We start from the raw sequence: 21,559 nt of genomic DNA, 5'->3' as shown, positions 1-21,559 counted from the left end.
AGACAGAAGAGCTCCGCGCTCGCCGCCGCCGCCGCCATGTCCTCCCCTCAGGAATCGCCTCACCACAACAATAACAACAACCCGCCGCCTGAGGGGACGCCCACCGAGCCGGGCCTGAACAGTGAGTGGCGTCGCGTCTTCGCCCGCCTGCCTGCCTCTCTCTTTTCCTTTTCGGCGCTTCTTCATAGAAACCACCGGGCCGAGCCAGGGAGAGGGGGGAGAGGGAGTTCGTTTCCCCTCAAGTGGAAGGGAGGCTACCCCTCCCCCCTGCTCATGCCCGCTTGGCCCGGATTGGCTGGGAGCCGGGCCGCGCGAGAGGCTTTTGGCCAATGGGAGGTGTGGGCCTGGCTTGGGCTTGGTGGGGGCTCCTGCCAAGGGGGGGAGGGCTGCGCTGCGTTGCGTGGCTGTAATGCCAAAGACTGCCAAAAAAAAGTTACGAAAGAATGTGGGGGGAGTGGGAGGGCGGGCAGGTGCACCGGGGTGGGGGGCCAGACACTGGGGTGGGGGGGTAGGAGGGGGGCCAGACACTGGGGTGGGAGGCCAGACACTGGGGCAGGGGGCAGGAGGGGGGCCAGACACTGGGGCAGGGGGCAGGAGGGGGGGCCAGACACTGGGGTGGGAGGCCAGACACTGGGGCAGGGGGCAGGAGGGGGGCCAGACACTGGGACAGGGGGCAGGAGGGGGGGCCAGACACTGGGGCAGGGGGCTGGGGGCCAGACACTGAGGCAGGGGGCAGGAGGGGGGCCAACATCTGGGGTGGACACTGGACACTGTGTCCAACATCTGGACACTGGGGTGGGGATCCTCTGGAAGGAACCCTTTAGAAGGAGGGGTAGTAGAGAGGTTCAACATCCTTAGATGGGTGTGTGTGCAAAACTTGTATGTGACCTCCTGCCTTTTCACCTTTTTCTCCCTCAAGGTGGATAACAGAAAACATTTTTAGAAAGATGTGAAATACAAGTATCAGTATGTGTTTTTGTTTATTCATCTGTTTAAAGAGAAACACAAAATAAAATGCACCCTGCTTGTTCTGCCTGAAAGGCACCCAAGTGAACGAGAAACATCTGGAACAATAACTTTTTAGAAAGACGCATCTTGTTCCTGGCACGCATCTTGTTCCTGGCGGCTGTTGATTTTTATTGTTTTGTTTCTGTTTAATCAGTTAGGAGTCAAGTTTTGTCATTTTAAGTAGTAGTTCAGCTTTCAAAGCTTATGCTGGATGGAACTTGTTTTTTGTTTGTTTTTTAATGTGGTGCAGGGACTCTGTTTTCGTTTGTTTTTGCAATGGATTACCTTCGCTACTCGACTGATTCCCCCACTCTGTGGAACTCCCTCCCGAAGGAACTCCGCCATGCCCCTCTTTAATGACCTTCCACCACGCATTAAAAACGTGGTTGTTCAGGCAGGCATTTGGGGTGGGTTAGGGTATTTTTTAGAAATAATTATTTTTAATGTATGATTTTATTGTTTTAAACTGTTTCTAATATTGTACATCGCCCAGAGTGGCTGGGTGACCAGCCAGATGGGTGATTAATAAATTTAATAAAATAAATAAATAAAAATTCTAGAAAAGTGAGTTTTATTGTAGGGCACGGAATTGCCAGGTTAAGAACCTTCAAATTAAGTTGTTTGACTGAGATATTTGGATCCATAACTCTTTTTGAAACCAAAGGAGTCAAATGTGTGCGAAAGCCGTGGGGCAGTCATCAGAAATAAGAGGCAGCCCTTTTGAAACAAGGGAGATCGGGTGGCTGGAGTCAGAAGACTGTTGTGTTGGGGAAGGGCTGTGGATGGAGCTTATGAGTAGATGGCAGGTGACTGGGTCTTAAGGAATTGAAAGGGGATGTGGCAAGAGGAGTATTGGGGCGGAATGGAATGCAAGGGAAGGAAAGGTTTAATGCTCTGTCTTGTGTATCTGCTTCTTCTGGGGGGTCTGGACAGAAGGGATTGAGAGCTTGATCCTGCATTCCTAAACATACTAGGAAGTGTGGCTTACTGAAGTCAATTTGAGTAAAATTCAAATTTGATTTGAATTGGACTTCTAAGTAGGCTTCAATAGCTTCTGACAAAGTGCATATGAATGGCAGATATGAGTATAGCAAGGAAGTCAGATGGTATGGGATGAGAGAACTGAGTTACCATGTTTTGACAGGTCAGTGCATTTATTTAGCTTCTGCCTACCTCAGATGAGAAGAGGAGAGCTACAGCTGGAGAGGAGCTAGAGTGTGATAATGAGTTTATTCAGCGGCTGAGATAATATTATTGATGTGTACCATTTTTTCCTAGTTCTGGGGTCTGTCAGCTGGTCCAGTGTAGCGTTTTGTTTGTGGATCAGGTTGGGAGACATCCAGATAATGTCTGTTTGCATTTCATAGTGGTGAAATGATTCTTGATCATCTCACATGCTTAGCTGGTTAATACGTGTGCCGTCATGGTTTAAAAGAGGCCTTGCCTGAAGGAAAAATAGTATTAGTTTTTCTTCTCTCCTCCCCTTGTTGCACCTGCCAAGTAATCTGAAAGGCAGTTAATCTGTTTTCAAAATATTTGCATATTGAATTGGTTCACTCACCGGAATTCTTTGAGATTACAGGTGATCAAAATTCAGTGAACTTGGAGATTTGCATGCTGTATTTTGCTCTTTGTCTAAATAAAAGGTGTTTTCTGACTTGGTCTGTGTTTTAAAATTTCTGAAAATTTTATTAAGCCACAAGCACATATGTGTAGTTTGATTATTACTTGTAGGAACCTTTACTATGCCGAGGCTCCAGTTTGAAGGAGAAGTCTAACATGGGGAGAGAGGAGGTGCTAAGCTATTTCCCCTGATGCAGTTTTTCCACTGAAATCCCCCCCCCCACTGCTTCTACCCCTTGTACTTGTACCTTTTTCATAGTACAAGTAAAAGTAGCCTGGGTGGACTACCTTCAGCAGAATGGTGTCAAGGAAAATGGCTAAGATGCCCCTCTCTCCCCATTCTAGTCTTCTACAAATTAGTTGCCTATTGCTTCAAGTGTCCGTTAAATTTTGTTGTGCTTTACCACAAAAACAAAATTAGTGACATTCTGGTTTTAAAGGTGCCACTTTATAGAAATGCTGTATAGAGTTAAGTGATATTTACTTTAGGAAAGTTATATGTTGCTTCTAAGCAGGCACTACAAAACCTTCAGTCATAGGATTAACAGATTTACTGTCTACAAGGAGTAAACTACCCCAGAGTATCTCTGCTAAAACAACTGATTTTTACCATATCAGATTTCATATCAGATTTCATTTACAATTCTATGTCTAAATAGTCTTCAGACAAATAATACCCATGTGACGGAGGACCATGTTGCTACATGGTTGTGTAAATATCAAGAAGTAGACCCGACTGTGGGATTACTGTGTTACTGTGGAATTATTATTATACCCGATATAAAAATAGGCCCATATGCAAGAGCTAGGGTGAGCAGAAGGTAGATCTCTGGGTGATTTTCAGTATATTGGCAAGGATTTCTGACTCCCACTCGTTTAACAATAGCAACAACAAAATGATTCCCCATCCTAAATCATACTGGTGAAATAAAGAAAACTTGGGGTAAGCAGGAGTGGAGTTTTGAGTGGAAGGGCTGTGACTTCCATTCAGTTTTGGTACTCAAAACAAATGTGTGGGAGCACTTGTGTATTACTCTCAAACATATAGAAGAACAGTACAATGCTAAAGGGGTAAAGGTTTTGGTATGGGTATGTGTAATTACTAAGATAGTATTTTTTCGCTTGTTCACTTCAGAATCACATTCAGTGTGGTTTTTACATATTTGTACTTTGTAAAAGTAAATTGTCTTCATTTTCAAACTTAAGCAAGACCAAACAAGATGCTCCCAAAAATTAAGCATTAAGGGCAGTGTCCAGGTGGTATTACTCCCCTGAGTGAAGGCATCTTATCAGCAGAACAGGGATTTGGGCAATTTTCAACGATCCCTCCCCCCACGGCCCCCCAGTCTACTCTGAATGGTAGGAGGACTCTTCAGAACAGTATGGAAGGTAGCACAGAACGCAGCACAGGGAAGGGAGACTCACCAAAAATCACCCCCTCCCCGTTCTGCTGATGGATTACTTCAGCATAGGAACACAGTTAGATACCATGCTTAACTATTTCCATAAAAGTCCACATTCATTATCTGAAAGAAATAATGAAAACCCAACATAGACATTACTTGAGGAACTCATAACTTATTGGTGAGAAGCCAAAGTCGTTAATCTTCCCTTTCTAGATCTACATATCTCATGATTGCAACGTTTTAAAAACAAAATAAATATATATTAATTACACACATCAGTATGTAAACTACATAGTATGCTGCAATCTCACTCAGCCATAGTCCCAGCTACTGAAAACAGCCTAAAGCTCTTCACAGAAATTCTGCTTACTCTGCTTCACAGAAATTCTGACCAGCAGGTTTTCAGAAAGGTCTTCTGATGTGGAACCATCCATGGAGAACACCACTCTGTATTCACTTGTTGTATGATGTAGAAGTATTGGTGGGGTGACTGGTTTGAGCTTGGGAAATCATGACAAGACATAGCACTAGTTTTCTATACTACTAGTTGGCACAGCTGAGGATCAGAGACACAAGCCAGTGTGGTGTAGCGGCAAGAGTGTTGGACTAGGAGCTGGGAGATCCGAGTTCTAGTCCCCACTTGGCCATGGAAGCTCACTGGGTGACTTTGGGCCAGTCAGACTCTCAGCTCAACCCACCTCACAGGGTTGTTGTTGTGAGGATAAAATGGAGAGGAGGAGGATAATGTAAGCCGCCTTGGGTTCCTTGCAAGAGGAAAAAAGGCGGGGCATAAATGCAACAAATAAATAAATAAATAAAGAGAAGGTTGTGTCTCCAGAATTAGTCTTGAAGTGCTTAAGATAAAATTAGTACCTTGAATTCTGCCTAGAAGCTTGTTATGGGAAGTTGTTGCAGATCCTGGATCTCTTTTGTAATGATGTTACTTGAAGAACATAGGAAGCTGCAAGAACAGAGTCAGGCCATTGGTCCATCTGTCCCACTACTGTCGACATTGACTGGCACTGGCTTTCCAGGGTTTTTGTCAGGATTCTTTCCTAACGCTACCTGGAAATGTCACAGATTGCACCTGGGACTTTCTGCATGCAAAGCATATGGTTTACTACTGAGCGACACCCTCACTAGACACTTCTGTCTAGTTCAGAGGTAATGATCTCAGCACAAGCATAGAGTCCATGCACACTTTCCTTCCTTGAGCTGGGTTGTAGTCTGAGATTAAACCAAACCTTCCCGGTTTGAAATGTAACGAGTAACTGATTTAACAAATCTCGGAAGTCTTTCATTATTGTGTGAGGGAGAAGGGAGTGCACTGGTATAATGCTTGTTCTTGGTCTAATAGATCTTAGACAATTACATTTGAACCAGCCCTTAACCTAAAGATTAACTGGCCACCTATGGTAGCACATTTTCAGCTACCTCTCTGACCAGGTCCTCATTGGTGTCCCTTACAAAGCCAATGGACCAAAAGTGGCTTATAGTACAAGTAGGAAACTGATGTTATGAAAGTGTATGTGCATGAAGCAGCTAGAAGAGCTCCTGTGGTGAACATCTTAAGATCAGATATAAAGCATCCCACGCTTTCCCACAGTCCATGTGTTTGATGCATATCTGTCTGTTTGAAAGATGCACATCTGCAGTGACTTTCTGTCTACATCCCCTGAAAAGGCATTAAGGATGAAATTATATTGGAAATGGTCCTGAATTCATGGCTAGACAAGAACTTTAATCCAGAACTCCTACATTAAAGTCTAACTCTGTTAACCAGTTGAAATCCTGTTTTAAGTTTTGTTTTGAAATACTACTTGTAATACATGCACCGCTATAATTTATTGTTTCCATAGTTTCAACAGTGTGTTGGGTGTGAGATTTAGGCACCGTGGAAATCTTCAGACCCCCCAAAATAAGCAAGCTTAGCATGTTGGTCTCTGATCCTCAGCTGTGCCAACTAGTAGTATAGAAAACAAAGGACCACTTTCAATCTCAATTGTATTTGCTAAGTGACTGCCATAGAGACAGATACATAGGTTATCTGTTTATAAACAGAGTTTGAACATTCTGCCTTTGCAGAAGTTGTTGCAAATCCTGGATCTCTTTTGTAATGTTACTTGAAGAACATCAGAAGCTGTTGGAGCAAAGTCAGACCATTGGTCCATCTGTCCCACTACTGTCGACACTGACTGGCACTGGCTTTCCAGGGTTTCTGTCAGGATTCTTTCCTAATGCTACCTGGAAATGTCAGAGATTGCACCTGGGACCTTCTGCATCCAAAGCATATGCTTTACTACTGAGTGACACCCTCACTTCAAGTAGCAAATGATACACCTGGGAAGGTTTGGGTGTGTATGTTTTCATACGTCCTTTAAACTTGGGAGACTGCTTGCCTGTCCAGGCTGCCTCCAGTTTTCCTTAGGCACACATCTGAGCATAGGGAGGGAACATAGGAATGATAAAATTGTGCAGAAGGATTTTACAGGTGAACAAGACACAGTTTTATTCAGACAGCTCCAAGCCTACTCATGAAAGACGTAGTGACAATTCCTGTAAGAAGGAATTCCCACATTTGTAGTGTGCCCTACTCTGCTGCTGTTGTGTCTTCCATGAGTTTGCATTTTCAAAATTACTGACCACACTAGTAGGCCCACCCCGTGAGCAATTATTTACATGTGGGTGATTTATGTGCAAATTGGCTTTTAAGAAATAATTTTAAAGTGTTTCTCTGTGCATATATGGGGAAATATTCTTTGCTGCCTGTGCATGTTTTCCTTGTGATTATCTAAATTTGGCATGGCCACATATATCTGGAAGTAAATGATAAACTTTGTGCTGGGTTGGGTTTCACAATTTCTGATTAAATGTATGGCTGTTCAACAGGCTCCTGGGTGGAGTTGCAGATGAATGGAAATGGCAATGATAATGGCAATGCAAAAAACGGGGGTCTGGAACATGTTCCTTCTTCATCTTCCATCCACAATGGAGACATGGAGAAGATACTTCTAGATGCTCAGCATGAGTCCGGGCAGAGCAGTTCAAGGGGTAGTTCTCACTGTGACAGGTAAGAATTCAAGCTCTATCAAATTATTTGGAATGGATTGCTTTTTCTTGATGTAAGTGACGTCAATTCAGCTCCTTGTCTTATAAATGGACTGGAGACTTATTTAATTTTAGTGCCTTTTTATATGCAGTTACTTCTGGGTGATTGTGTCACTATACGTCTGTGGGGTGCTATCCAGACATTAAAATAGTTCCACTGGTTTCTGGAGTACTTGAGGTATGTTCAGCTTTGAGTTGTTTGGCTTACTTGGATGTAATTCTGACTGACTGGAAAAACACATGCACATGGGTGATGGCCCTACAAATCTACATTTTAAAAATGAACTTACTGCTCTTGCCCCCTTTCTCTGTTGTTTCCCTGTCTATTTTAGTTTGTAAGTCCTTTGGGGTAGGAATCTGTCATACCTGCTCTTTATAAAATGTTGTGTACATAGATGGCACTATATAAATAACAAATGCATTAATAACACATTAATAAATATATTTAAATGGTAATTTATTATCATAGAGTTGATGAGCTGGACAGGACCAGAAAACTTAACTACTTCAATCCTTTATCTTGAGGAAGGACCTTTGATGAGTTAAGCCATATATATGCTCCAAATTGCCTTCCCCTTATATGTAGGAGTAAATAGACAAACCCAGGTTAACTTCTTTGTAGTTTTAAATAATGTTTGAAGCCTCCTAAGTAACATGCTACAGGGAAAGGCAAAAGTGGCCCAGAATGACCTGGAGGAACATTGTGTTGTTTCCAAATATGGTGTGAAGCAAAACTCATCCACCAGACCTCTAGAACTGTCTTTGCAATCTTGCAGGAGTCCATACTATGCAGCCCGTCTTCATGGCATGTTTGTAATTATTGCTTTAAATAAGAATTGTCCAGTTTATAATTGCTTCCTTCACCTTTTTTCCTGTTAATCATCAGAGCAGTTCTACTTTCCTAGTAGTGAAAAAGTAAACTTCCATTTTACAGTAATACAGTTTTAGAAACCTTTAGAAGTGTGCCCTGAAGTAGGCTGTAGGTGGTAACTAACCCTTTATTATGTAAAATTGAAGTTCTTAGTATTGTATTTTAGGTCTATCTGTTGGTTAACTTCCTTAATCAAATTAAAATTACTTTTTTCCTATATGGGAGTCTATGTCAGTGTGGCATGTCAGAGCTGGTCTTGTGCTTTTCAGGGAGAAAAGCCATTAAGGAGCTGCCTGGCTGCTGAATTGCAGTTTTAGTAATTTAGAACTGGGTGTGGCCCTACTTCCTCTCTAGATATAGCTATAGAGGGGAAGAGCTCAACCCTATCAAGGGGGAAAATGCTGTAAAAGGAAAGAAGCAGGAAGATGGGAACAGACATGCAGGTGCTCGCTGACCAACAATGGGGACTTTTGTTTTGCTCTGCTGTTACCAAGTTTGAGCATATTTATATATTTGATTTTTCCACTAAGGAAGCACAAGAAATCAGACCATTTGAATTGTAATTGCTGGGTTTGAGTTCAACATGACTGCAGGGCATCCACTACAGTCATTTGCCCTAATTTTCAAATGGGTCAGCATTTTCATTCTTAGTGGGATTTATTAAAAAGTTTCACTTGAATAGAGAACTGCAGTTCTACTATTGACATTTAGAAAAAAGTTTCACTTGAATAGAGAACTGCAGTTCTACTATTGACATTTAGAGTGTGGCCCTATATATATCTACTCAGAAGTAGGTCCCATTGAGTTCAGTGATAAGTATTCCAAGGTATAGCAGGAGTGGGGAACCTGTGGTCCTCCAGATGTTGTTGGGACTCCTGTTTCCATCAGCCCCAGACAGCACGGCCAATGGTCAGGTATAATGGGAGTTGTAGTTCAGCAAAATCTGGACAGCCACAGTTTTCCCACCCCTGACATAGAAGAATTCAGTAGATAAGCGTCGGACAGCCTATTTTGGTCTGAGGGCCAGATTGCAACCCCACACCAAGCTGGAGGGCAAGATGATGTCATGGGGCAGGGCCCTCCCCTTCTGTGACATAATCACCCTCGCCTTGCCCACTTTATTTCTCCTTCAACCATATCCTTTTTGCATGTCAGTCAATACATGTCCATCTCCTAACAAGCTCTGTGTTTATCCACGTACCTCAGAAGATTAGTTTCCCAAACATTTACCAAGCAGGTTTGCTGATGGGAGCTTACACTACTAGCATTGTGTCATTTGCTCAGGACCTCCTTGGTTATCTCATCCTGATAAAATGGAGCTGCTCTTAACTTCTTTTGCAGCCCTATCCACAATGTCACACCGGCATCCTGGCAAACAACCCATACAATCCCTGGATGTGTGACCGGTGTGACCTAGCCAATTGTTTAGGTTCCCCCAAAGTGCCTTCTCCTTGGTTCCTTGCTCTTGTTGGGGAAAGGTGACTTCATTGCCATCAGCACCCTTCTTTCTGTAAAATACGGAGACACTTTCTCATAAGGTCATTTTGTAAAATATTTCTCTTGCAAGAATGTAGTTATACTTCTACATATGTTACGGTAAAATATATTTAATCATAAGTGCAAATGGAAACTTAATAATGGTTTATATAGCAATACTAACAGTGATGATATCACTCTTTCTTCTAGCCCTTCTCCTCAAGAAGATGGACAGATAATGTTTGACGTGGAAATGCACACAAGTAAAGACAATAGTTCTCAGGTATTTTTCCTACTGCTTGCATACAATTCATTTCAGATGAATTAGTAGAGCACAATTTTAAACAGTTTTCTAGTGTCTTTTCATTCATGTTAACCTTTAAAAAAGGCACAATTTGCATTTGGAGGCTTTGTATCAATGAAGAGACATGTCCATATTGCACTCAGTTTCTTGGGGGAGATTTTAAAAATGCTATGCTCACATAACTATTTAACACTTATTGTTAGAAGAACACAAGGTGGCTTAACACATTTGCACACATCTGTGTCTCACGAAGAGATTGTATATCAGTAGCTAAACATTTAGCCACTGCTTCAAATACTTTAATTCTTGTAGTGGAAAAACAATTATTAAAAAAAGTATTGATGTAGAAACCTAGATTGTGATGATAGAACATGGATTTTAAAAAATGAAGTTTGATCTCACCTGTGAGTTCCAAATGTTTCCATTTTGTGGAATGTACTGTGACAAGTTGCCAGAAGTCTTCTACATATGTAATTACATACTCATGGAAGACCTAATCATTTAAGCTGTACTTAATCTAGGATTTCAGAATCTTTAGGATATTGCTTCATTGTTGTTGTTCAGTCGTTCAGTCGTGTCCGACTCTTCGTGACCCCATGGACCATAGCATGCCAGGCCTTCCTGTCCTGCGCTCTCTCCCGGAGTGTGCTCAAGTTCATATTCATTGCATCGGTGATGCTATCTAGCCATCTCATCCTCTGCCGTCCCCTTCTCCTTTTGCCTTCAGTCTTTCCCAGCATCAGGGTCTTTTCCAGAGAGTTGCCTTTCCCTGATGCTGTGGTCTCAGAGGAAGAATATAATTCAGAGATGGAGGGGTCTGATTTGCGGCCTAGTCAAGGTATGGAATATCAGGGTGCTGGGAAATCGTCTCTGCCTGGTTTCAGAGTAGATTGCAGTGAGGGGAAGGAAACCACTCCTTAACTTCAGCCAACGTTAGCCATGGGAAAAGTGCCTGAGCACCTAACCTGAGAAACATTCTTTGATAAGTGGCCAGGAGGTAGACTCAGCCAAGGAAGGGGCATGCCCAGAACTGTCTCCTAGGCAATATTAGCCACTAAAACGGCTAGGGGAAAGACAACCACTTAGGCAGAATAATGGACTCCTGACTAAGCTTTCCTATAGGGCTGGATTGACAAGTGAAGATCTCTAGTCACACCCCCCCCCCCCCCCAAGTCAGCATACAGGCAAAAAAAAGGTTTGAGTACAGTGTCATGGATCCCAGACACTCATCTGCTTGGGCTGCTGTTGAACCCTGATTTATTTGCATGGCTTGAATCTTGTGCTTTGGGACTCTTCTTTGGATTATACCACTGGACTTTTAAGACCCTCTTTCTGGCTCCTGTTTGGATTATGATGTAATAATGGAGCTCACTGGGGGAGTTTTAACACTTGTTACATTATTGATGTTGTGAAGGTGCTGGGGCTGAAACATAGTAACCTAATTCATGTGGTTCTGAGTAACAGTGTCAAACAGAGGAAACTAGATGACCAGGCAAGGAGTTCAGCATTAATACAATTTGTTGCCTTTAGCAGTACCATATGAAAGCAGCATTGCACTAGTAGAAGTGCAATATTTTCTCTAATTTGGTCAGAAAATTGCATAACAAATTACCTGTAGTTCCATTTGTGCCAACCTGAGTGATTTTGCAAGCATTTAAATGTCAGAGAATGAAATCCAAACCTGCAGTTAAGTTTGAGATATAGATCCTCTTAGTTTCATGGGGACTGTAGTCTGGTATTTTGCAGCATTTGCAGTCATAGTTGTGAGGATTATGTCCTTTAAAGTAAAGGAATTGAGGTTGTGTTTCATTTTGGAGCTGGATCTTGAATATTGTGGATAAAGGGACTGTCAAGAAGCATCAAGGAGTGATGTTCATGATCTCCTGAGAAATATTGCTAGTCTTTTCTTTATAACATTCTGAAAAATATATAACAAAATCAACAAATAGCCAGTATAATCCATCACATTCAGTATTAAACACAGTTATGTACATTTTACAGAAAAGTTGTTTAATTTCATCCTTGTTTGTTTGCTGTGTTCTCTACTTCACCACTTTACTTTACTCAATGAGGAAGTCCCTCCAGAAAGATGAGACTGCTGTTTCTGATCTAGGAGACTGAAGGACAGTGTTCATGAACCAAGATAAAAGGGTCCCAGGACACCATAAAACTGTTTTAACAAAATTCCTCAAAAATGTAGATTGGGTAATTTAGTGCTTAGATAAGGCCATATCCCAAATACTACTGAACCAATTCCTCAGAATGAACCCTGCATGTGATTTCCAGTACCTAGCAATGACTTGATATCCCTCTGCAAGAAGCAGTGCAAGCAAATCTTTATGTAAGATTAGTTTTAACTTTCTTTTTGCTTCTTTAGACATCTCCCAATGTTTCATCCAGCCAAAGACCTCCACATTTGCCTCTGGGTGTAGGATCAGGCATATATTCCCATCACTTTCAATCTCTGAGTCTATAAAGCACTGCATTTGAAGTCCACTAGCATTTCCCCCACTTCCAGCAGCAAGCTTTGCATGCCACACAACTTTGGGTCAAATGCAAGGATACAAGGGCTGTTACAAAGGGAAGACAGATGGGGTGGGAACTGAAAACAGCCAGTTTCTGAGCCTCAAGAATTATGTCCTATAATTTTAAATACTGGGGCAACTGGATGCATTTTTTAAACCATTAATTCCATTAGTGTGAGACCTTTAAAAATGTACCTGTGTTCTGTTTTAAATTTTGCAAGTTCTAAATAGTTTTTGTTAGCTAAGTTTGATTTGGAATCCTTCTACAATTTCAGACAGTCCTTATGCTGAATTATAACTACTTCAGTGATGCTTTCTTAAATTCTGGATTCTGGATTTAAAGAAGATGTTCGTATATGGGCTGGCTCTCTGAGCAAACTACAGTTCCTTCTAAATAAGTGATAAACCTGATGCAGTTTAACTCTGTTCTAGTTGTTGCCCTTTCCTGGTTGGGACTTTTGTGTGGGTAATATAAGAGTGTCAGAACTACCTGCATATTTTGCGTTATCTGTATCAGTACTCTGCAATAAATACCACAAGTAGGAGTTAAGTGAATTACAAAATGTGCCCCTTGTATATTTTCAGTCTGAAGAGGAAGCAGTAGACGGAGAAAAGGAGGTGGAAATTTTGAAGAAAAGTGCTGACTGGGTATCAGACTGGTCGAGTAGACCTGAAAACATTCCTCCGAAGTGAGTTGAAATCTTTACTCATAAACAGACCTTCTCTGAAGAAGGAATTGTGTTGCAGTAGAACATGAATCATTTTTCTGAGAAGGGATCATTGTAAAAAGTGTGCTTAAAATTAGCTTTCTCACTGGGGAAAACTAAATTATTTCTGAAGTGCATAATTTTAATTGTGTCCCAAAAGTATGAACTGCAGCCCTGTTTGACTCTTAGGAGTGAAACAGAAATCTTCCCCTCTGTAGCACTTCTAGGTAAGTCATACCTGGAAGGCAATTTACTTTAACTGGAAGTTTCTCTTCTCTTCTCCCCCCCGCCCCCCCAGTGCTTAACGTGAAATCATCTATGACCTTGTTTGCTCCTCTGGCCCCGGGCATGGAAGCTGCAGGTTACTCTCAGCACAAGCAGGCATAAAGCGGCACTTGGGTTCTGGGGAGGAGTGAGGCTTGAGAGTGCCTCTGCTTGAAGTAAATTGTAAATTGTGTAGGAGTGTATTTTGCAAGGGACTGGCTTGTTCACCAGCAGCATGAAGGAGTAAGGGAGGGTTCTGCTTGACTCCTGTGAGTCTCTGCTTCCTGATCTCTTCACTTATGTATAGGAGGAGGTAGATTGTGTCTATGGCTTAGATCTCTAATTGAAAAAGTATTTTAACAAGACTTACAGGGTTGATCATGACTCTCAAATGTGGCACTGAACAAGTAAGATTCCTCAGTTTCTCTTATCTGTAAGATTGGTCTCATGCTTATTTGATACTCAAGAATGCTAGGCTGCTGTAGAGTATCCTCAAATGCAGAGGATCCTGTGTGTGTGCGTGTGTGTGTGTGTGTGTTAAAAAAAGGAGACAGATTTCAGTATCTCTATTTGTTAAAGCAATGTTCTCCTCTCAGGCCTGCTTTGTCTCTTCAGCTACTGCTCCCATGATCTCTATATCCGTGTGAGTGGTGTTTCCATAATGCTTCGTAGATCTTAGATTTTGAAATCACTGTCTGCTGTATTTTTTTTAAATATCTGAATTTAGCATGTTCTACAAGATGCCATTCATTTCTTGTCCTCTAGGGAGTTTCACTTCAGACATCCTAAACGAGCAGTATCTTTAAGTATGAGGAAGAGTGGAGCCATGAAGAAAGGTGGCATTTTCTCGGCTGAATTTCTTAAGGTTTTCATTCCATCTCTCTTCATATCTCATGTTTTGGCTTTGGGACTAGGGTAAGTACTAGCACATATAGTTTGTGTTTATCTGTATGTTCAGCAGCTTTTAATGATCTGTACTCCTAAATTACTTTTAACAGTTCTGAGAATAACTGGTGGGAATTCCACTGTGTTGGAGATATAATAAAAATTTTTGCAAGGTGTATGTTTGATCACTCAGAATGAGAGGAGCATTGTAAAATCAAACCCAGAATTATTGAAAAAACACTGCACGTATTTTTCCCAGAGTTCTGTTGCAGAAACAGCTTTATTCACACTTGAACTATAACTAAAAGTATAGTTTAATATTTTATAACAATAACCACAGATCATCTTGAGTTCGTTTTGACCACTGAGTTTGCTCTTTTTCCCCAACCTGCAACTAATCTTCAGTAGGTGGCACTACTTTAGCAGCAGAATACTGAAATAAGCTGCTTAGGTTTTGGCTGAAGGACAGACATCCACTGTTAGAGAATTCAGCTTTTCTTAACACAGAATTAGAATTTCCTTGGTGCAACTTGTGGGTTTGTGTTTGGGAGGAAGGGGGAGCGGTGTTGGCAAAAATATACATAGCCCTGCTTATCTGCCACTGAGATGTCTCAAATATACTTTGCTAGTAATTTTAAAAATGTACAGAATCCTGTGACCATTTGGCCATAACTGCCTGAAAGGGCTTAAAGAACAACTGTTGCCAAATTTCAGTATGATTTTGCTTCCTTGGGTTATTTTAAAATTACTGGACCTAATGCACCATTTTCATCTTTCCCAATAAAATTTCCCAACACAGTTGCTTTCCCTTGAAAGCATAGATTGGGTGGTTCAAACAAGGGCTTTGTATAGCTTCAATCCAGGGAAGGGGAAAACTGTATTTCAGGCTTGTGGGATCTACTTTGTTTTTACTAGAAACCTGGGTCCACCAACCAGAGCCTGATGCAAAAAGCGTACACTTAGAATGAAAGAATCCTGAGCTCAGGAATTTGTTTTGAGTACCAGAACTGAATGGAGCGTACAATCCTTCTACACAAAAATCCACTCCTGGTTATCCCAAGCTTTTTTCATTTCAGCAGTATAATTTAGGGTGGGTGGGGGCAGTCACTTTGTTGCTACTATTGTTAAACAATTGGGAGTCAGAAATCCTTGCTGGTGTACTGAAAAGATTTACTGGTAGATCCTGATCTACGTTCCGCCTCCCCCTGCTCTGTAGGTGGTGTTAATAGTCTTCTTTTCCCCTTGTCTGCTCTATCCACACAAGGTGTGCTCACACATTATGACTGGTTGTATGAATGAGTATCTAATACCACATTCACATATGGGTTATTGGTAGATGTTAGTCTTGCAATGTGGATGGGAAGAGTAAAGCAAAGCTGAGAAGTTTTTGGAACAGGAAGAATGTCTAAGATACTGATATATTTTGCTTTGCATTTCATTTCAGTATCTACATTGGAAAACGACTGACCACACCTTCAGCTAGCACTTATTGAAAGAAGCGGAGCACAAACCCTGGAAATCCTTGTGATCTGTGAAGGTGTTAATGTCACACTAGTACATTTTGAACTTGAGACAGTTTTAAGCATGACACACAAACACACACACACACACACACACACACACACCAGCCTCCACCTTGTTATTACATATCGAGGTTCAAGTAACTCTTGGAATTCAGTATTGTATTGGAACTCTGTGGAGGTGTCTCACTAGTCTCTTTATCTCTTTCCCTAGCTGCCCTCCACATCCTGCAAGACACATCAGAATTGCCTAACAGAGTTTACAATTCCCTATATGTTGCAAGGCCTTCTTTCAGTGCAAAGTGCCACCAGCAAATTATAATTTTATTAGTGATGCTGTTGCCTCCTCTTTACTGCAGCAAGAAATAATTTGCACAGTGCATATTTGAACTGTTGAGTGTAACAATCTCCAGTCTCTAAAAGAAACTGAGAATTAACTGAAGCTGGTTGTAAAACAAACTAAATGTTGTTGGTAGTTATTTTTCTTTAAGTGTAGCTTATTTTACAATTCTCTTGATGAATGTTTTTAGTTCTCAGGAGGCAAAAACTGCACAAAAATCAAAGCAGGATAAAAATTGATTCATCAGCAACTTTTAATACTGAGTAATTCTCATCTTTTCTATGAAGTAATGAGTTTATTTCTGGTAGAAAAACCTATCTGATATTTAGAAATTGTTTCAAAAAAGAACTGCATTATTTGCATGTGAAGAAGCTTCTAGTATTCATTCGCATTTTATTTAATGAAAGTTTTCCTTTTAAAAGTAGTTTGACTTGAAGTATTCTTTAAGTATTTAGGCTCCATGTAAAAGGAGATTCTACTTGTTATGGAACTACTTACAATTTACAAAGATATGGTTGTTTCAGCAGCTACTTGAGGCATCCTACCTGGAAATAGTCTTGCAGTTGTTTAGAACACAATTTACAAAGCTCTGAACTATCTTATGTGGTTAAGTTTCCATACTCCCATTTTTTATGGCTTATTGTTGAATCTTCTTTGGCAATACCAGAAATCCTTAGTGATATCTTGTATAGCTAGGTAAAAATCTTGCTAATGGGAACACTCAGCCTTGTCCTCCTTCAGATACCGTTTTTTCTTTTCAAAATGTGAAGCTTAGTTCCAAATTGTTTCAACACATATAGGCAAGCAAATGTCCCTAAGTAGATTTGTATTGGATTTTGGAACATGTTGCATGATTCTGAAGGATAGAATACTCTGTTTTATATATAAATATATAAGTGACAGACTTTAATACTACATATTTAGGAAACCATTATTAATTTTAAAATTAGCAGAATTCCATTGAAATAGACTGTATTAGACTGACAGCAAAAATACACACATAAATAAGAGTTGGCAAACTTGTAGAAACCCCATTTTTCTGTTTGCATCAGGCTTTTGAAAATTAAAAAGCTTTGGCAGTGCAAGCATGATGGCTTATGCCAGTGAAAAGAGGTGAACTTTAGGAAGCAGAGAGGAAAGGCATGAAATCCATTCCAAAAAGTATGTTTTTTTTTTTCCATTGTTGATTCTGTAACACTTAAAGGCTTTTTTATTTTGCGAATTCTGTGAGAACTTCTGGGTCTTTTTCCTCCCTTCAGCTTTGAATGATAGCACTTGTATTACTTGTAACTATGTATTTATTTCCTGTGTGGATATTAGGGTAATTTTGAGGTGATTAAATAAAATAAAGTTGTTGTTTTTAATAACATCAAACAACATGCCTGAGAAGGGTTAAAAGTCTGACAGTACTTTCAATACCAATTATTGTATCCTGTTTTGTAACACAATTGGAATATGGAAGAATGTATATGGAATTGGGACCATGTTCATTAAACAAAATAAAGCTTCACTCCTTTCCAAATTACACGATGATTAATCTGCAGAATGCTGTGTGATAAATTAGTAAATCTACATGCTTGTGACTAAACACCTTCACTAATATTTTTCAAGCCGCTGTGAGATTAAAATTGCTGATGGAGAAATACCATAGGCATTTGAATACTTGATCACTGTCAGATTTGTTGCCATGCAGTGATACAAAGCAGTATTTATTGGTAGCTGACTGTAATCTTGAAAGACTGTGACTTCTTGGTCTACTATGAAATGGACCAGACTGTTGATTATAATTTGAAAAGGGGTATCGGCTATAAAGCTTAGTTAAGATAAACATTACTAAGAGAACAGTCCTGTGGTCCCACGGATCAGAGTATTTTTCGGAGTCTTGCTCCCAAAGCCATAGACACTGCTATGACTTCAGGAGAGGGACTCCAAAATCTCATCCCTTTCTGCCCCCTTGCAGCTGTCGTGGAAATAACCACAGCACCTGCTTTCCGAGGTCGCAAATGTGGCTTCGGAAGACCTTGTTCAAATCTGAAAGGGGGTGTTCCAGTGGGCATAGAGAGGGGAGGACAGGATATGAAGAAACCTGTGGCCTCTCCAGCCCTGCCCTTGCCAACACGCCTCCTCTAGATGGGCCCAGAGGCCCATCTAGCTGAAAAATAAACAGGAGGAAGGAGAGGTGAAAATCACCTCCATCGCTCCTTCTGCCCTGCCAGCAGCAGCCCAGCAGGGCATTGGTTACTTGGAAGCCTAGTTCAGAAGCTTCTGTCTAATGTGGGCACAACCCATAGAGTTGCACCCTAAATAGCTTTATACCTGTTTACAGTTTTGGGGGGAAATGCAGACCTCGTTTTTCAAATGATCAGTGAGAAACGTGGCTTGAAGTACTTGTACATAGGATCAAGCAGAAATGCATAAACTCGCACATTGAAGAAAATTCAGCCGCCTGAACTGCAACACTAACAAAACCAAACCCATGTAGTTAATGTTTTTAAAAAGTGAAAACTGAAAAACTGTTGGAGATCAGTTTTTTTAAAAAGAAAGTTGCATTGCTGAAATTACTGGAGTTAACTGAGCCAAAGTGATTATGCATTCTTCATATTTAGTTAGCACTTTGTAACATTATATACAGTTTACAGTACATGTATAAGTTGTAGCGATAAACATTTTGTGCCATTAAAGCTGTCGCAAAACTGAATTTCTGCTGGTTGCTTCTTGCCCATTCGTTTTTTTTACAAACACTGTTTGGATAATTCATCTTTGTGCCTGTTCAATACACTTAGGGCCTCTTTATATATTACTTTTTTAGCTGTACACCCCCAAAATTCTTTAGACACATCTAAATGTGTTAAGGGTTAATGTTTCAAAAAATTTCAAGTGCAAAATGTAAAGGTTTACACCCAGAAGGAAACCCGTACTGCAGTGTAAATATCCTTTGTTTTCCCAGTGGTGCTGCTGAGAGTTTTCTGTGCACATTAACTTGAAAGTGATACCACCTTTGCAGTTGTTTCTACAGGCTTAAGAATTTCATCATTTTAATAATTAGCTGTTGGAATTTCATCGGGGGCATTAGTAAATGTATGACAACTGGTCTGATTCCTCTGAAATGGAATTTCTGGTGTAGCTCAGGTAAGGCAAAAGAGGTTGGTGTTTATGTTCTGTGCTGTACATTCACTAAATGTACAGCATTGGGTTTCCGCATTTGATTCTGTGAGCCTGGCGAGGGCTTCTTAGAACTTGAGGTAGCCTGTATGAAAGTGGGATGCAGACGTTTTTATGGAATTCCCGCAGACTGTCGGCTTATTCAAGTTCTTAATCTGAACCACAGATTCAGCTCTTAATGGAGCAATGGAAAAGGCCAGATACAAGGGCTGGGATTCAGAGTGCTGTTTTGGCGTTTCCAACTGCTTGCATATTCCCTGTGAAAAATTTGAACTTTCTTCTTTGACTAGTTACTTCCCATGCCATGTAGCTGACTGTTCTTGAGACATCCAGTTTAAGGACAGTTTGTGTGACTTGGGGGAGGCACTGCTATTTAAGACACAGTCCTGATCCTCTTAAGTGCAATTTCTTTCAGTCCTAACCTACATTTTCTGGAGGTAAAGAGGTCACATTACATCTACGTACCACCCTTCATCCTGTTTGGATTTCACGGTGGTGGTCAAATAAAACCAGTTCAATAAAACAGTGACCATGATAAAAGCAACATATAAAATAGAAGAAACAGATTCACACGATACTTAAGTTAGTTGTGACTAATTCCCATTTTAGTGGTTCTACTCTGCATAGAACTAACACTGGATATCACCCATGAGTCTGGATAAAAATGTTTTTGACTGGCATCCAAAAGATTTCAGTGTTGATGATGGGCAGACCTCTTTTGGGGATGGCACTCCATAACGGCACTACTGCCAAGGATGCCCTCCCCTTTGTAGATGGACAGCATGCCTCCAGTTAAGGCACTGGCAGAAGTTCTTAGAACATGTGTGGGTTGGTTATGGGAATAGGTGCTCCTTCAAGTATTTTGATCCCAAGCTATCTAGGGCGTTAAAAGTAAGAACCAGCACCTTGAATTGGGCCTGGAAGTGAATGGACAGCCAATAAAGTTCTTTAGAATTGGTATAGTTCTAAATTTAAAAGTCAACATGGCCTTCAGTTTAATAAATGCCCCCCTGAAGAAGCACCATTTTGTTTTAACATGTGAATGCAGCCTGGATGGGTGAATTGTATGGGAAGGAAGGGCCTCAAATGGACAGTCTTCAAATGCGTAGTGGGGATGCAAGGAAATCTTGAGCAGTAGCTGTTTGTGCTAACTTGGAATGTTGCTAGCAGAGCATGAAAATGACCTCTTGCCTGACCAGGGTAGAAACTCCTAGGATATCAAGGATAAAGAACCACAAATCATGGCAGGATACAACCAGAGTATTGTTATCGAGTCAAAATTATCGAAAAGTTAAATTGGTATAAGATTCTCTAGGCCTCTCTCTGTATTTTGCAGGACAGCATACCTGAATACACACATTCACAACTGCATGTAATTTCTAGAATGTTCAAGATAGCACAAAGTGTTCTTCCATTCCACAAATTATTTTGGTGTCAGTCGCTGTGGTTAAGGGGAGAGCACTTTCCCACTCTTTATTTCTCCTCCCCCTTAGTGGTTACCAATAAGTTAGTCACTGCCCATCGAGGGCAAGACCAATTGCTTCTGGCCTGATCTTTTAGGGCACATGGGGACTTCAAGAAATGTGCTGAATATGGAGGCATCTTTATAACATGTTTCATGGAGTGTGTGCTGAGTGTGGAGTCAAGTTTGATACAAGAGGCAGTATCCAATGGGGCTCTTGCACATGTGCCAATTCTTTTCTGCCCTGCCAATTCCCTTCCTCAAATGGTGGGTCCCACTGATTCTGTTGCACAGGCGGGACCTACCACTTGCACAACAGAATTTAGCGCTTCCTAGAGGAAGCCCCGAAATGAGTGGAAACATTTCTGGATTGGGACAGGTTGGCAGAACGCCTTTATGTGAGCTTTGCTGACCTGCCCCGTTCCAGAAACGAGTGTTTCCGCTTGTTTCAGGTCTCTGGAAGCACTAATTTCCTGTAGGGCACAAAAAAAATTGGTGCGGGCGTAAGGGCCCTGTTGGATACTGCCCATGTTTTCAAGCTTGGTAGACGGGTCCCTTGTTCTTATTTAATTATTATTTGATAGTGTTTATGGATTGCTTATATTGAAAGACATTTCTAAGCGATGTACAAAATACTGTATATTATTACTGTATTCAGAAGACAAGGATCTTACAGAAAATTTAGGGCAGTTCCCAAAATCAGCACTGCTGCTACTAGTAAAAATGTAAAAAGTAGACAACTTTTAAACTCCACAAAAGAAAATATGAGCGGACAAAACAAATTAGATATTGAATAACAAGAATAAAGAAAACTTTTTCTTGCACAGCCCTAATTTGGGGTGCATGTTGAATGCAGATTGGTAAATTTCAGTTCATAAATTAAACAGTTGAGATGGCA

The 21,559-nt window shown here is 40.9% G+C and overlaps 1 protein-coding gene across 1 annotated transcript; it reads left to right on the top strand.

Annotated features, from left to right (window-relative positions):
• On the top strand, positions 1-18,735 carry BNIP3L (BCL2 interacting protein 3 like). Its single transcript, XM_084803943.1, has 6 exons — positions 1-121; positions 6,927-7,107; positions 9,703-9,775; positions 12,907-13,010; positions 14,058-14,207; positions 15,622-18,735. The coding sequence occupies exons 1-6, from the start codon at positions 37-39 to the stop codon at positions 15,668-15,670; spliced, it is 642 nt and encodes a 213-aa protein (XP_084660069.1). The 5' UTR covers positions 1-36; the 3' UTR covers positions 15,671-18,735.
• The last annotated feature ends 2,824 nt before the right edge of the window (positions 18,736-21,559 follow it).

This window comes from Heloderma suspectum, chromosome 6, assembly GCF_057233095.1.
Source record: "Heloderma suspectum isolate Gila_16-S chromosome 6, 16-S_ref, whole genome shotgun sequence".
NCBI lineage: Eukaryota > Metazoa > Chordata > Lepidosauria > Squamata > Helodermatidae > Heloderma > Heloderma suspectum.
This window is presented reverse-complemented; position numbering and strand designations above follow the sequence as displayed.

Bases quoted from the DNA above. Each gene is read 5' to 3' on its own strand.
- BNIP3L (XM_084803943.1), top strand. From the start codon at position 37: ATGTCCTCCCCTCAGGAATCGCCTCACCACAACAATAACAACAACCCG. The intron at 122-6,926 runs GTGAGTGGCGTC...GCTGTTCAACAG, and splicing joins CACCGAGCCGGGCCTGAACA to GCTCCTGGGTGGAGTTGCAG. The intron at 9,776-12,906 runs GTATTTTTCCTA...GTATATTTTCAG, and splicing joins GTAAAGACAATAGTTCTCAG to TCTGAAGAGGAAGCAGTAGA.